Source organism: Mustela lutreola, chromosome 7 (assembly GCF_030435805.1).
Source record: "Mustela lutreola isolate mMusLut2 chromosome 7, mMusLut2.pri, whole genome shotgun sequence".
NCBI lineage: Eukaryota > Metazoa > Chordata > Mammalia > Carnivora > Mustelidae > Mustela > Mustela lutreola.
The window spans coordinates 87,204,906-87,221,194 of NC_081296.1; the positions used below are offsets into that span (position 1 = coordinate 87,204,906).

Below are 16,289 nucleotides of genomic sequence, written 5' to 3' on the forward strand. Positions count from 1 at the left end.
TAGCCCATTTACGTTCAGAGTAACTATTGAAAGGTATGAATTTAGTGCCATTGTATTGCTTGTAAGGTGACTGTTACTGTATATTGTCTCTGTTCCTTTCTGGTTTATGTTACTTTAAGATTCTAGCTTTGCTTAGAGGACCTCTTTCAATATTTCCTGTAGGGCTGGTTTGGTGTTTGCAAATTCTTTTAGTTTTTGTTTGTCCTGGAAGCTTTTTAACTCTCCTATTTTCAATGACAGCCTAACTGGATATAGTATTCTTGACTGCATATTTTTCTTAGTTGGTGCTCTGAATATGTCATGCCAGTCCTTTCTGGCCTGCCAGGTCACTGGATAGGTCTGCTGCCAGTCTGTTGTTTCTACCATTATAGGTTATAGACCTCTTGTCCTGAGCTGCCTTCAGAATTTTCTCTTTGTCTTTGAGATTTGTAAGTTTAACTATTAGATGATCGGGTGTTGACATATTTTTATTGATTTTTAACAAGGGTTCTCTGTGCCTTCTCGATTTTGATGCCTGTTTCCTTCCCCAAATTAGGGAAGTTCTCCACTATACTGTGGTCCAATATACCATCTGCCCTTCTTTTCTTCTTCTCGAATCCCTATTATTATATTGTTTTGTTTATGATATCACTTATCTCTCAGATTCTCCCCTCGTGATCCAGTAGTTGTTTATCTCTCTTTTTCTCAGCTTCTTTATTCTCCATCATTTGGTTTTCTGTATCACTAATTCTGTCTTCTGCCTCATTTATTCCAGGAGTTAGAGCCTCCATTTTTTTTTTGCATCTCATTAATAGCCTTTTTGATTTCGACTTGGTTAGACTTTACATCTCCAAAAAGGGATTCTCTAGTATCCTCTATGCTTTTTTCAAGCCCAGCTATTATCTTTATAATCATCATTCTGACCTGTAGCTCCAATGTCTGACTAATGTCCATGTTAATTAGGTCCCTGTCAGTTGGTACTGCCTCTTATTTTTTTTTTTGAGGTGAATTTTTGTTTTTTTTTGTTTTTCCATTTTGTCCAGAAAAGAATAGATATATAAGAGAACAAGATGCTAAAAGGTAACAATGACCCCAGAAAAATATACACTACACAAATCAGAAGAGACCCGAAACTGAAGGGATAAGGGAAAAAAAAAAAAAAAAAAAAGAATAAAATCAGGCTGGGGAATAAAACAGAGGCACTCACTAGATTTTGGGCATATTTTGGCTCTTTAGAAGAGACTGTCTGCCAAAATTTTAAAGAAAGAAAAACTTACATATATACAAAAAATAAGGTTAACTACAATGAAGGAATAAAATATGACTATAAAAGTGAAAATTAAGATTTTAAAAGAATTGTTAAGATAATAAGTTGGTTGAAAAAGGAAAGAAGAGGGGTGGCTGAGTGGCTCAGTTGATTAAGTGTCTGCCTTTGGCTGGCATTGTGATCCTAGGGTCCTGGGATCAAGCCCTGCATCAGGCTCCCTGCTCAGCGGAGAGCTTGCTTCTCCCTCTCCCTCTGCCTGCTGTTCAGCCTACTTGTGTGCTTGCTCTCTCTCTCTATCTCTCTCTCTCTGGCAAATAAATAAAATATTTAAAGGAAAAGAAAAATCCAAAATAAAATAGAGCTCCCCCGACCCCCCGTGTCAGCTGGCTCCTGGCAACTGACAGAGCAGCAGAGCACAATGCACAAAACTGAACTTTTAAAAGTCTGCTCAACTGAGGGAATGTCACTCCAGTGGCTAAGTGGGGTGTAGAGCCCTCATTGGTACACTGTGGTCTCAGGACCCTCGGGGGCACAGAAAGACTGGGGGTGTCTGAGTGTGGCAGAGCTCCCACGTATCAGAGCGGGGAAGCTGGCTGCAAAAACAGAGCTCCCCTCCCTCCCCCGGGAGGAGTGGCATGGGAGCACACTACAGGAATCTGCTGGGTTTGGAGATTCCAAATGGGGCCCTGTGCTAAAGATGGAAATGCTTAGTCATAGGCCAGGTGAGCAAGGAGTGTGGCCCGAGACCAGGGAGACAGCCATTTTCATTCTCTCCTCCAAAGCTGTACAGAAAGCTTTCAGGGAACAAAAGCTACTAAGAGCAAACCCGAGCATATTAGTTAGCCTGGCCCCTGGCAAGGGCCGTGCAATTCGGCTTGGGGCAAAGACACTTGAGAATCACTGCAACAGACCCCTCCCCAGAAAATCAGCAAGAACATCTAGCCAAGACCAAGTTTACCAATAAATGAGAACTGCAAAACCCCAGTGCTGGGGGAATATAGCACATGGAATTCATGGCTTTTTTTCCCATGATTCCTTAGTCTTTCAAAGTTAACTTTTAAAATTTTCTTTATTTTTTTCTTTTTCTTTTTATTTTTTTTTTGAATTTTTCTTTTCCTTTAAATATTTTATTTATTTGCCAGAGAAAGAGAGAGAGAGAGAGAGCAAGCACACAAGTAGGCAGAACAGCAGGCAGAGGGAGAAGAAAGCAGTCAGTTTATTCCCCTCAAAGGACAGCATGAGCAAAGATATATGTCTGAGGATGAGGAAGTATGGAATGTGGGGAACAATAAAGAGATTTAATCAGTACATGATTGTTCTTTTAAGGCAGCAAGTCTGTTTCATGTTAATGATCAGTTTATAATAATAGGAAAAAAATCTTAAAGTTTAGAAAATAAATGCATTTGTGTTTTTTTAAGGATTTCAGTGTTTCAGCACTAATTGTACTGTACTTGGGTATCATTTTATGTGATTAAAAATCATAAAGGGTATTTATGTATTTGTTTCACTTGGGTATCATTTTATGTGATTAAAAATCATAAAGGGTATTTATGTATTTGTTTCAGTGCTAATTGTACTGAAACACTGTATTAATTGAAAAATGATTGCTATTTTCGGAAAATGTCTGCATAGTAAAAGTTACAGCCAATAGAGTTTTCAGTTTTGTGATGCTGAATATTAGCTCTGATAATCAACTTTTTAATACAACTTTCTTATTTCACAGGGCTTTTGCCAAGATGGCCTCAGCTCCTGCCAGCTATGGTAATACTACCACGAAACCAATGGGGTAAGTATTTTTAATAATTCTGATTGAATAAGTCTGGTACTGCAGATCATAATTAGACTCACATGCCTTAAAAATACACTGACACTTTGTTTTTGGTTGGGGGGAGGTTAGGGGTTTTTTTAATTTTCTTTTTTTTTTTTTTTTTAATGATTTATTTACTTCAGAGAGAAAGAGGGAGTGAGCGATGGGGGAAGGGCAGTGGGAGGGAATCTTCAAGCAGACTCTCTGATGAGCAGGGAGCCTAAGCTGAAACAAAGAGTCAGATACTTAACCAACTGAGCCACACAGGTGCCCAGAAACACACAGACACTTTGAATTCAGAATGTTTTCTTTGTGCGATGAATGTCAACATGCTTTTGCCTTCCTTATGTTTAAATTCTCATTTTTAAATGTAAGTTAATATATTTTACATGGTATGAGATATTGGCTTCTCCTGCTGCCTTCTTAAAACATTACATTTTTCAGGGGCACCTGGGTGGCTCAGTGGGTTAAGCCTCTGCCTTCGGCTCAGGTCATGATCCCAGGGTCCTGGGATCGAGCCCCGAATTAGGCACCCTGCTGAGCAGAGAGCCTGCTTCCCCCTATCTCTCTGCCTGCCTCTCTGCCTATTTGTGATCTCTGTCAAATAAATAAATAAAATCTTTTTTTTAAAATTACATTTTCCATTTTCAGAAGTTATATGAAGGTTAAAGCTATTCTTACATCAGCGTTGATAAGTAATATAGATTTGGAGCTTGGCATTCTAGACTTAGCTTCGGGATAGATCTAGGCATACTGTTAAATGAAAAGAGGAAGTCCCCAGAGGTGGGTCTGACTTCTGATTCCAGAACATCCTATAGTATGCATGATTTTCAAAGTAGCTGAACAAGGTAATTCCCACTGCTCTTTTTTTTATATACCATATTTATTTCAAATTCCTTAATTTTTAGAATTTAGAAGAAAAGTGTATAGCCCAGGCAAAAACAGTCTTATTCTAGCCCCACCCTGAGCTTCAGGTTTTAATGAAACAATTTGCAAAAAGCAAAAACACTCAGCCTAAGGCAGGACCTTGTACGTGCTTTGACAAAATTAATCCAGCTAGTCTCACCTTCGTGCAGTGCTGTGTAGGTTAGCACTTAAGTTTCCTGGTACCACGGAACTATCTCTGAACTCTTATTCAAACAAAGATTACTTTCTCTTGTTTCTGTTAAAGAAGGATTTTCCATCTTATCCAGGTCTTCATTTCAGAAAGGGTAAAGGAAAAGGAAATTTATTTGGAAAATTACTCTCTTCTTTTTAATAGACTTTCCAGTTTCATAAAATTTTAACTAAATATTAAGAGCCCATTAGGTTTCTTATGGATTTCATACTTGAGAATTTTAATAAAATGTGTTATAGAAAAATCTTGATTTGAAGGATATCCCTAGCCTTCTGATAATCATAATACAGGAATACCATTCCATCCCACAAAGCATCCTTTGATTCAGAGTGAGAGATTAAGCCACAAATGTAAACCCAACGTGGCACGTCATTGTTTGGTGTTATTTTTTGTTGTTAAAAATTCAGACAATAAACATTGCTTCAGAATTGAGTTATGTTGTGCTTCACATTTTTATATCATAGATGTTATGTATTGTGGGGAGATCATATAAACAGGACTGGATCTAGCTTCTGTGATACAGAGAAAATAGTAACTTTTGACCTACTCATAATACTTACACTCATATATATTTTCAACTTGTTAGTGTGTTTTAATTCCTAAAACAAGTTATCTTATTTACTATCTTTAATTTTATTATTTTGGTATTAAGTCAATCAAGAAAGCAGGGAATTCTCTTCAAATTATAATTTGCCTAAAAACGATAGGCATACCTCAGAGATACTGTGCGTTAATTTCCAGACCACTGCAATAAAGTGAATATCACAGTAAAGCAACTCAAAATTAATTTTTTGGGTTTCCCATGCATGCAGGTTATTTATGTTTGCACAATACTGTAGTCAGTTAAGGTGTAGCAGCGTATTGTCAAAAAATGTACATACTTAATTTAAAAATAACTTATTGCTAAAATACGTTAACCATCCTCTGAGTTTTCATCGAGTCATAATCTTTTTGATGGTGGATGTTCCAGTATTCTTATTAGACTGGGCCTCTAGACCGTAACGAATAACAAATACAGTTTTTGTTGCATTGATGGACTCTTCCTTCACAGTCCTTGCACATAACCCTAGCCAATACTTTACCTGGTGCATAGAAATTGGGCCAACCCCCCCCCAGCCCACCCTACCCAGCCACCCCCCCAACAACAGATGTTCCTGAGCCATTTGTCTTTTCATCCATCTTCAGCATCTTTCATAGCTCTTCATCAGGAGTAGATTCAGATCTCAAGAAACTACTGTTCCTTGCTCTATCTTGATCCTTATGCAGATCTCAAGGCAACAACTGACGCTTAACATTACATTACTCAGCAACTCGTCACAGCCTTGAGGCTTCACTTCCAATTCTAGCTCTCTATTTCTACCACATCTGCAGTCCTCCACTGAAGTCCCGAATCCCTCTAAGTCATCTGGCATGTTGGAATCACCTTATTTCATACTTTCATTCATGTTGATATTTTGACCTCATCCCATGAATCATGAATGTTCTTAGTGGCATCTAGAATGGTAAAACCTTGAACAGTTTCAGTTTAGTTTGCTCATATCCATCAGAGGAATCACTATATGTGGCAGCTATCTTATAATTTTTTTTTTAATTTAAGGTTTTATTTATTTGACAGACAGACAATGAGAGAGGGAACACAAGCAGGGGAAGCGGGAAAGGGAGAAGCAGGCTTCCTGTCCAGCAGGGAGCCTGATGTGGGGCTTGACTGCAGGACCCTGGGATCATGACTGGAGCTGAAAACAGATGCTTAACAACTGAGTCACCCAGGCACGCTCAAAACATGTTTCTTAAATAAGAAAACTTGAAAACCAGAATCACTCCTCGATCCATGGGCTACAGATGGGTAGTTCGTTAGCAGGCTTGAAAAAAAAAACATTAATCTCACTGTGCATCTCCATCACACTTCTTAGGTGGCCAGGTATATTGTCAGTGAGCAGTACTATTTGGGAAGGAATCTTTTTTTCTGTTTTTCTGAGCAGTGAGTTTCAACACTGGGCTTAAATACTCAGTAAATCATGTAAACAGATGTGCTGTCATCCAGGTTTTTGTTCCATTTCTAGAACAGAGAGTAGATTTAAGCCGCATTAGCCCTTAATAAGAGAGTCAGACTGTCCTTGAAGTTTTGAAGCCAAGCCTTGAATTCTGCTAGATGTGAGAGTCTTAGATGGCATCTTCTTCTAGTAGAAGTCCTATTTTATCTGTATTAAAAAACTCTTGTTTAGTGTAACCCCCTTCATTCATTACCTTAGCTAAATCTGGATAACTTGCTACAGTTTCAACTTCAACACTTGCTGCTTCACCTTGCACTTAACCTTATAGAGATGACTTCCTTCCTTGAACCTTAAGAACCAACTTCTGATAGCTTCATCTTTTTCTTCTGCAGCTTCCTCACCTCTCTTAGCCTTCATAGAATTGAAGGGAATTAAGGCCTTGCTCTGGATTAGACTTTGGCTGAAGGGAATTTTATGGCTGGTTTGATCTTCTATCCAGACTACACAACATTTTCCATATCAGTAATAAGTCTGTTTTGATTTCTTATTGTGTGTTCACTGGAATAGCATTTTTAATTTCCTTTTAGAACTTTTCCTTTGCATTCACAACTTTGCTAACTGGCATAAGAGGCATAACTTTCAGCCTGTCTCAGCTTTCAGGATGCCTTCTTCCTCACCAAATTATTTCTGTCTTTTGATTAAAAGTGAGAGACATGTGCTCTTTTTCATGGTGCCCAGAGGTGGTAGCCTCCTTTAGGATGAAGCTGAATATCTCTTTCCCAGCTACTGGCTGTGAGAAACTCACTGAAGTGAGTGATAAACATAAACTTCACCTCTTTTATGAGTAATGGATGGCCACAGTGCTCTGGGTGAAGGAGGTTTATGTGGTCTGCATCAGTTGTGGCAGGACGCACAAGGCTTCCCAGTAAAGGGCCATGACTTACGGCCATGTCTGCCTGCTGCTGAATAGGGAACATTCCTGAAGACTGGAGAAAGACCAAGGAGGACTGAAGAAAGAAAGCACAAATCTGTCTGAGGTTGCTTGGTGGATGCAAATCTCAGTGTTCTCAACTTGGTCATTGTGAGAAAAGTGGGGGAAGGGATGTTCCTAGTGATGTTCCTGGACTCACTAATACTACTGGCACTCATTGCTTGGGGCCCAAACGAGCTAGCAGAACCTGCAAACTTTTTAGTCCCTGTAAAGGTGATGTCCACCTATGTTGTAAGAAATGCCCTAAACAAAGAAGGTAAGAAACCAGAAACCAAAGCATCCAAGATTCAACATCTTGTTCTCCACATGTCCTCTAACACAAACATATATTGCTCTGCAGAAACAGCAAACTAAGAAAAGTAAGGAAGAAGCTGCAGAATATGCTAAAGTTTTGGCCAAGAGAATGAAGGAGGCCAAGGAAAAACCAGGACCAGATTGCCAAGAGGCAGAGGCTGTCCTCTCTAAGAGCTTCTACCTCTAAGTCTGAGTCCAGTGAAAAAAGAGATTGTCTAAGAGTAACAAATGAATAAGATCAGACATCAAAAATTAAAGTGAGAGACATGTGATTCTTCCTTTCACCTGAACACTTAGAGGCCATTATAGGGCTATTAATGACCCAATTTTAATATTGTGTGTCAGGGAACAGGAAGGCCCAAGGAGAGGAAGAGAGATAAGGGAATAGACAGTTGATAGAACATTCAGAACATACCCAGCATTTGTCAGTTAAGTTTGCTTTCTTACATGGGTGAGGATTGTGGCACCCCTAATCAATTAGAGTAGTAACATCAAAGACTACTGATCACAGATCACCATAGCCAATATAGTAATAATGAAAAAGTTTGACATATTGTGAGAGTAACCAAAATGTGACACAGGGCCATGAAGTGAGCAACTGCTGATGGAAAAATGGTGCCAATAGACTTCTTTCATGCAAGGTTTCCACAAACCTTCAGTTTGTTTTAAAAAAAAAATCATTATATGCAAAGTGCATTATACTGAAGCATGATAAAACAAGGTATGCCTAAACAGCTAAGACTAAGCAATTAAAATGTTTAATTCGAAGACAGCTTTTTAGATTTTATGAATCATTACTGACTAGTCAGAGTATTTTTTTTTTAATATTTTATTTATTTATTTGACAGATAGAGACCAGAAGTGGGCAGAGAGGCAGGCAGGGAGGGGGGGGGGGCGGGAAGCAGGCTCCTGCGAGCAGAGAGCCCGATGCGGGGCTCGATCCCAGGACCCTGAGATCATGACCTGAGCTGAAAGCAGAGGCTTTAACCCACTGAGCCACCCAGGCGCCCCCAGAGTATTTTTTTTTTTAAGATTCTATTTATTTATTTGACAGAGAGAGAGAGAGAGACAGTGAGAGAAGGAATACAAGCAAGGGGAGTGGGAGAGAAAGAAGCAGGCTTCCCGCTAAGCAGGGAGCCCAATGCAGGCCTTGATCCCAGGACCCTGGGATCATGACCTGAGCTGAAGGCAGACACTGAATGACTGAGCCATGTAGGAGCCCTAGTCAGAGTATTTTATCACTTTTATTGTTAGATAAAATTACAGCAGTGATACCTATAGAAGCAAAAATGTTAAGGTCACTTCTGTTTACTGAGAATAAAAGTGGTAGGTAAGTGAGCATCAGCAGGTCGTGTATAATCAGGCAAATATTTTATCTGTAACAAATTAGAAAGATAACTTATACTTAGTGTGATCTTTTTCTTTTGCCCCTAGTCTCTTATCACGAGTCATGAATACAGGATCACAGTTTGTTATGGAAGGAGTGAAGAACCTGGTATTGAAACAGCAAGTGAGTACACTTACTAGAAAACATTCTGGTAACTTTTTTTAAAAATATTTTATTTATTTATTTGAGAGGGAGAGAACGAGCAGTGGGAAAGGGGAGAGAGAGAGGGAGAAGCAAACTTCCTGCTAAGCAGGAAACCAGATACAGCCTCTATCCCAGGACCTGGAGATCAGGACCTGTGCCAAAAGCAGATGCATAACTGACTGAGCCACCCAGGTGCCCCCCATTCTGGTAACATAGATGTTGACAGATTGATTGTTCAGCTAGAACAACTTTCTAGATCTATTCAAGTTATAAATATTTGGAATAAAGTAAAATCAAAGGATCTTTGGTTCTGGCATAGTCTTTTTACATATATAGATTAGAGGGTTTTTTTAATTTGTTCGTTTGGACTTTATTGACACTTTGCTTTTCCTTTAACTGGTTTGTGAAAGTACATTAACTGAGAAATGAGCATATCCTATTTGGAATAATGAACTGCTATCTAATGCTTATGATTTAGGGTTTATCATATATTAAGAGAATAAAGGAATGAATTAATAGTCTAAAAGTGTGTAAATTAGAATAAAATATTTTAAGTAGAATTTATGTTTTGAGGTAATGAAACTGTAGCTTGATTTTATACTTCATTTTGTAATAATAGTTTTAGTTTTATACAGAAGACACTTTTTAATGATCTTTTGATTTTTTCTTATTCCAGTATATAAATATTCTGCTTCAGAGTCACGGTTAATTTGGTTTCTTTTCAAACAGGATTTGTTTTTTACTTCTTATTATGGAAGTTTTCAAATATGCATTGTATAGCAATCTTTCCTGAACCCTTCACCAGGCTTCAGTATTCAACATCCTGTCATTCTTGTTTTGTATTCCCTAATATATATATTTTTATTTTACTGAGATAGTTTAAGGAAAATCTGAGACATAATATTGTATATGTAAATATTTCAATTTATAATGAGAAGGATTTTAAATACATATTTTAAAAAGTTAACTAGCAGTTATTCAGATGTGAATATTAAGTATTTACTTGTTTTCAGAAAAAAATAGATCTTTTCTTTCTCTGAACTTCCTCCATACTTTTTATCTTTATTACAGTATTTACATGTAGTATTTTGTATTGACATTATTTTTACTCCCTCCCCCCACAGTTTTATTGAGATAAAATTGATGTGTGTTTTACTACTTCTTGACCTTGAAGGAAAGCAGTTCTTTCCCCATCTTTGAATTTTTTTTTTTAAGAATTTTTTTTTAAGATTTGTATTCATTTATTTGACAGACAGAGATCACAAGTAGGCAGAGAGGTAGGCAGAGAGAGAGGGAGAGGGAAGCAGGCTCCCCACCGAGCTGAAAGCCTGATGCGGGACTCAATCCCAGGACCCTGAGATCATGACCTGAGCCGAAGGCAGCGGCTCAACCCACTAAGCCACCCAGGCGTCCCTCATCCCTGAATTTTCAATAGCACTTTGCATACAGTAGGTATTCAGTTTTTTATTTCGGCAACATTTTATTATAAAAGCCATATAGTATTAGTGAAGAACAGTGAAAACATTCTAATTTGTTTTATTTAATTAAAAGGCTGATGGCTTTCCAAACTTTACTTAGGATACATTCCAGATAGTTTGCATTATTTCCTAATTACTTGGGAATATTTTTGAACTTTGCTATCCCTCTTAGGAATTCAGGTCAGTCCCTCCCAGTCTAGCTCTCTCTGGGTAAGGAGCTACTAGTAAGTACTTACTCCACTCTTTTGCTGGTTTATAGTACTTCCCTGAATCAGGTTCTTCACTCTCTTTGTAGAAGGTCAAAAGGCACAAAATAGGAAGTTGGGCACATTAGAGACCAACATATTGTATTTTAAAGTTTAACCTAACACCTTTAAAGAGAAAATTACTCATGACTCTTGTTAAAGAACAGTAAGACATTCGAGACATTGCTATACCTGCAAAAGGTATTGGGACCATCTCAGTAGGGTTTTGCAGCTTGGGAGGAAGATTGGGTTCAACTCCAAATCCATCAAGGAGAAGTGGGAATTAATAGCCAAGGAACAGTTTAGGGATCAGTGAATATAAAAGTACAAGGAAACATCAGGGATGAAAGAGGATTCTGGCTAAACCAATCTAACAGGATTTTTGCTAAAGGCAAGCCAAATGTTCAGACATCACCTGGGAGATGGTAGAGGATGAGGAACCTGATCAGATATTAGGGTGACCAGGTATTGAAGATGAGAGATTCTTACTAAACCAACTTAACAGAATTCTTTTTAAATTGGACTATGCAAAGATGGACACAGTTCAGAAATCAGGGCCCCATTGAAAGAGATCTCAGGGGACCCTGAGTAGAGTTTGGTCAAGGAGATAATCTCTGTGACACCACTCAATTTATCATTAACTATGGACAAGATGATTTTGTTATGTGATACAGAAGGGGAACCACCAACCCCTAAGACACTGTCAGCCTTTCCCTAGATAGAGTGACTGTTGTATAACCACATGCAGTTAAATTAATGTGTCAGGAGATTTACATATTTTTCTTAACGGGTCATGCATATAAGGAAATCACAATAGTATAGAATTAGCATGGAAAATTACAAACTTAACCTTTGAAATGATCAATTTTTTAACTTATTACCCTATGAGTCACATGTTGCATGTCCACTAATGTTTGCAAGAAGTGTCTGAACTGATCAACTTAAGTATTTTTTATTGTGTTAACACAGAAGTTGGTTTGTTTAAAGTTCATTTAGTATAAAAACAAACTGGCATCTGTAACTTCAAATTCCTTTGCTTTTCTTAACAAAGTACTTCGAAATAGTAAAATTTGGCATGATTGGTAGTTATCACCATCTGTAGGATATTCTGCTGCCACAACTAGAAGAGCCATGTCACTTTTTTTAAAGTGTGTGTTAATAAGACATACACTTCAGGCTCAAATTAGAGAAATATTTATTGATTTTGGGGGTGGGGGTCAGAGCGTAGTTCATTTTATACTATGAAGTAAAAAGAAATGCCATATTAAAAAACAAAAGTTTAATATGATCTTTTGTTTCAAAAAAGAAAAAATAAGTATACTGAAGGTTATATGCCTAATTTTTAAGTGTTAGTTTTTTTCTGGGTGAGTATTCATCTCTGATTACTTCCATATGATAAATTCCTCTAGCTGAATTAAGGAATCAAAGGGTTGAGCATTTCTCATTGTTCTTAATAAATATTACCAAATTCCCCTCCAGAAAGGATACACTTACTGACTGGCAGTGACTTGTAGCTCTGGTTTCTCTACATCCTTCCCAACCTTGTGTGTGTATATGTGTGCAGGCTTTGTCAGTTTAATAATTTTTTAAAGCTTTTATTTATTTGAGAGAGAAACAGAGAGAGCATGAGTTGGGGGAAGGGCAGAGGGAGAGGCAAGGAGCAGGGAGCCCGATGCAGGACTCTATCCCAGAACCCCTGGCGTTACAACCTGAGTGGAAAGCAGATGCTTAACCTACTGAGCCCCCAGGTGCCCCTAGTAATACTCTTTTGACTCTTTTTTAACCTACTGATTGCCAGTGCTTGCAATTTATTTGTTTATTCATTTTTAAAAGGGATTATTTTAACAAATAAGCAAAAATTAAATAAGACTTCTAAATTATGCAACTTCTTGCTATATTATTCATCACATTCTTGTACGATTACACAAATAAATTCCAAATCTGTGGTATTATTCAGGTGGTTTTATGTGGTAACTGATACTTGTGATGCATAAAACTTCCTTTGCCCAATAAACAAAGTATACAAAGTTCTTAGAAGCATCATAGAAAACTAGACAATAGATCTTTTTATTTCATTTATAGCTTTTATTCACATAAAAATTATTTATTCATATAAAAATGCAAAATGAAAGGACTATATATTTTATCATTTGTATATGTAATATATATATACTATATCATTATACACACACACACACACAATATATTTTATCATTTCCTCATTTGTAAGATACTGTTGTGGATATTGGATTCACTCATAGATCCCTGATTTATAATTTCAAAATTTTGGAAGTAGATGATCTATCTTATTCCCCCTCCCTTTTCCTGTCCTTACTTCACTGACAGCTTTCTGTCCCTTACATCATTGATAACTGCTCATTCCCATTGTTTTTCTGGTGTCCCCACATTTCATCTTATTCTTTACTTAACTAATACAGTCTTCAAGGTAAGCATTTTCTTCAGGGAAGTCCACATTACTAGTATTCATTGTCTAGGGCTTTGATTATCAGAAGCAGCTACTGTTGTCCCAGCCTCAGTGCTGACTTCAGCATCAGAGTATCATCCCAAGGCCAGGGCTGCAAGGGGAGAGTTAGAAATAGTCACCATAAACCAGATGGCAATATAGGGCAACAAGTAGCTAATTCTAGGAGAACTAAAGGGAAAAAAATTTTTTTTAACTGTTTTGGGTATAAAGCCATATTGCTTTTCTTAGATCTTTTCATTTCTCTGCATTTCATTTCAGTTTTGCTTTTAAGCAATGACACTGATAAAACTAACATTGTTTTTGTTTTAACTTCTCCAGTGACTAAAATCATACAACGTGACTATGGTCATAAAACTTATAAGGGTTTTTTAGAAATAGATTTTTTTTTTCTCCAAGTAAAATTTCCAGTTCTTGTATCTGAAATTTGAAGATTTTATAAATACTGATCTTTAATTTAGGATATTCATGTGTATGAGAGTTGTCTTTCAAATCTGTGTCTATAATAAGGCTTTTTTTTTTTTTTTTTTTTTCATTTAACAGACAGATCCCAAGTAGGCAGAGAGGCGGTAGAGAGGGGGGCGAAGCAGGCTCCCCACTGAGCAGAGAGCCCAATACGGGGCTCAATCCCAGGACCCTGAGATCATGACCTGAGCTGAAGGCAGAGGCTTTAACACACTGAGCCACCCACGCACCCCTATAATAAGGCTTTTGACTACTGAAGATTTATTTGCTGACCTATATGATAATATTTTACATTCTTTTCTAAAACAGTTTCTAAAAACATTGAAAACTATGCTTGGAAATTTTTCTTAAACAGTTAATGGAGTGGTTTTTATTTGAATAAATTTCATTTATACCTCAATTATTGAGCTACAGAAATTTTTTGTTTCCAAAGATGAGTAAGGTAACATTTGTTGAACAAAGAAAATTTTATAGTTTTGTTCTGTTAGTGTTTAGCTGCCACAGTTTAGTTTTTTTCAAAAGTTGATTAGTCTTGTATATAAATTACTAATATAAAATTGATTTGGGGGGACACCTGAATGGCTCAGTCAGTTGTGTCCAGCCCTCAATTTTAGCTTAGGTCATGATCTCAGGATTGTGAGATGGAGCCCTGCATCAGGCTGGGCATGGAGCCTTCTTAAGATTCTCTCTCTCTTTTGCCCTTCCCTGCCCCATCCCCATCTCTCTCAAGAAAAAAAAAAAAAAAGAAACAAAAAACTTTTAAATGATTAACTGGGTGGCTTAGTGGGTTAAGTGTCAGACTCTTCATTTGGCTTAGGTCATGATCTCAGGGTTGTGAGGTCGAGTGCCACGTCAAGCTCAGGCTCCATGCTGGGCATCAAGCTCAGGCTCCATGCTGGGCGTGGAGCCTGCTTAGGATTTTCTCTTCTCTTTCCCTCTTCCTCTGCCACTCCCTGCCCACCCCCCACCCCCATTCTTGCTAACTCTCTCTCAAAAATATTAATTTAATGATTAACTCAGTTCACGTCTTCATTTAAGTAAAGAACAAAAGCTAGGTAGTGCATTAGTTGGTGACAAGGATCTCAGAAGTTGTTTTCTGAAGTACTCTTATGCCTTTAACAACATTATGGACCTTTATCATTCTCTACCCTTGAAGTTTTCCTTAAATCTCTGGTTATGCGAATATCCTATGGTGCAGCAGTGGTAGCTGATTCTTTGGGTGTTATGTGGTTATAAAGACCAGACAGAAACATAAAGAACTGTCCCTGGGCTCATGAAGTTTGGGATTATTCTGCTAGAAAGAAGTTTTTCTTGCATTATTTAATGACCTGTTCACTAGCAGGCTTGTCTTTAGGAATTGCAGATACCTATTTTGTATTGCTATAAAATACAAAGCAAAATTTAGTTGTACCTTTTAGAAAAATCTCATTATTATACTCCATGAGGATTTATCGTAACACGTTGATATATTCAAATTTCTAATTATTGTCACAAATATAAAAATAATATGACTCTTACAGCTTTATCATTATATAACATCTTTTCTGAATTTTTCTCCATGGCACGGATCTAGTAGTGCAATTCAGGGAGCTCAATGGAGAGCTGTAGTAAATGGAGAAATTGGTATAAAATTGATTTTAGTAAAATCTTATAATTTTAATGTATTCTTTCTCCAGATGTCTTCAAAAATTATTCCCTCCTTTTATTTTGCAAAGTACTTCATCGTTTGTTAATGTTACTTGGAACAAATATATAACTGTAGTTATTTCTTTGGGATAAAACATTTTTATAGATGTAAATCTGCCCCCTGTCATTCTTCAGAGAAAGTCATGGTTTAGACTTATTCCTAGATGTACAAACTCAGTTTTATTTGAAACCAAACTTACAGGGTAAAATTTTGAGCTGTGCTATTTTGTTCAATTCCAAATAATAGATTTCAGGAAGTACATTCAGTTAGATTGAACCTTGGGTGCTTTTGTTTATATTAAAAAGTTTCTGGCCAACACAGATTTCAGGAAATAATGAAATAGCTTTAATTTTACTTGGCTAAGATTATATTAAAAGGTTTTATTTGCTAACTTAGAGAAATAAAAAAAAAAAATTCATATTTTCTATCTGGCCAAAGCAGCATTTTCTCTAGTGGTAGTCCATTTTAGTAAAAATAATATGTTTTATAACCTAAAGAGAGCAAAACTCTTGTAAAATACTAATGTTTTATCTACATTTGTTTAAATAATCAGATTTAATGTTGTCTTTGTTGTAGGAAGTCTCTGAGGTACAAAATATTCTTTATAGAACATCCTGCACAGTTTACAAAGGAAATATCAGTTCAGAGTAGGCAGAATACCATCCCAGTAGGAATGCATTTTGAATAAGCTTAATAGTTAGTAAAGTTTCTGTACTTCATGTCTTATGTTCAAAATAAGGCAAAAGTAGATTGAAATGTTGCAATACTGTTTCTTATCCCAAGGCATATAAGCATGTCAAGAGGCAGTCTTCTGCCAACACCAGTGTTACACATTTCACATTCAGAGTGGAATTTCTTCTGTAAGAAGACAGTGCAGTATGTCATTGGAAATTTGGAATTTATCCCAGGCAAAACAAAAATGGTCAATAAAATTTATGTATCCATTTCCCCATTT

At 37.0% G+C, this 16,289-nt stretch overlaps 1 protein-coding gene across 2 annotated transcripts in view; it reads left to right on the forward strand.

Moving 5' to 3' along the window:
• SCFD1 (sec1 family domain containing 1) overlaps positions 1–16,289 on the forward strand; it is a 105,460-nt gene that overhangs the window by 70,490 nt on the left and 18,681 nt on the right. For both annotated transcript variants that reach the window (XM_059181827.1, XM_059181829.1), the window contains exons 18-19: positions 2,970–3,032; positions 8,881–8,956. In XM_059181827.1, coding sequence (XP_059037810.1) covers positions 2,970–3,032; positions 8,881–8,956 — 139 coding nt within the window. The remainder of the gene's footprint in view (positions 1–2,969; positions 3,033–8,880; positions 8,957–16,289) is intronic.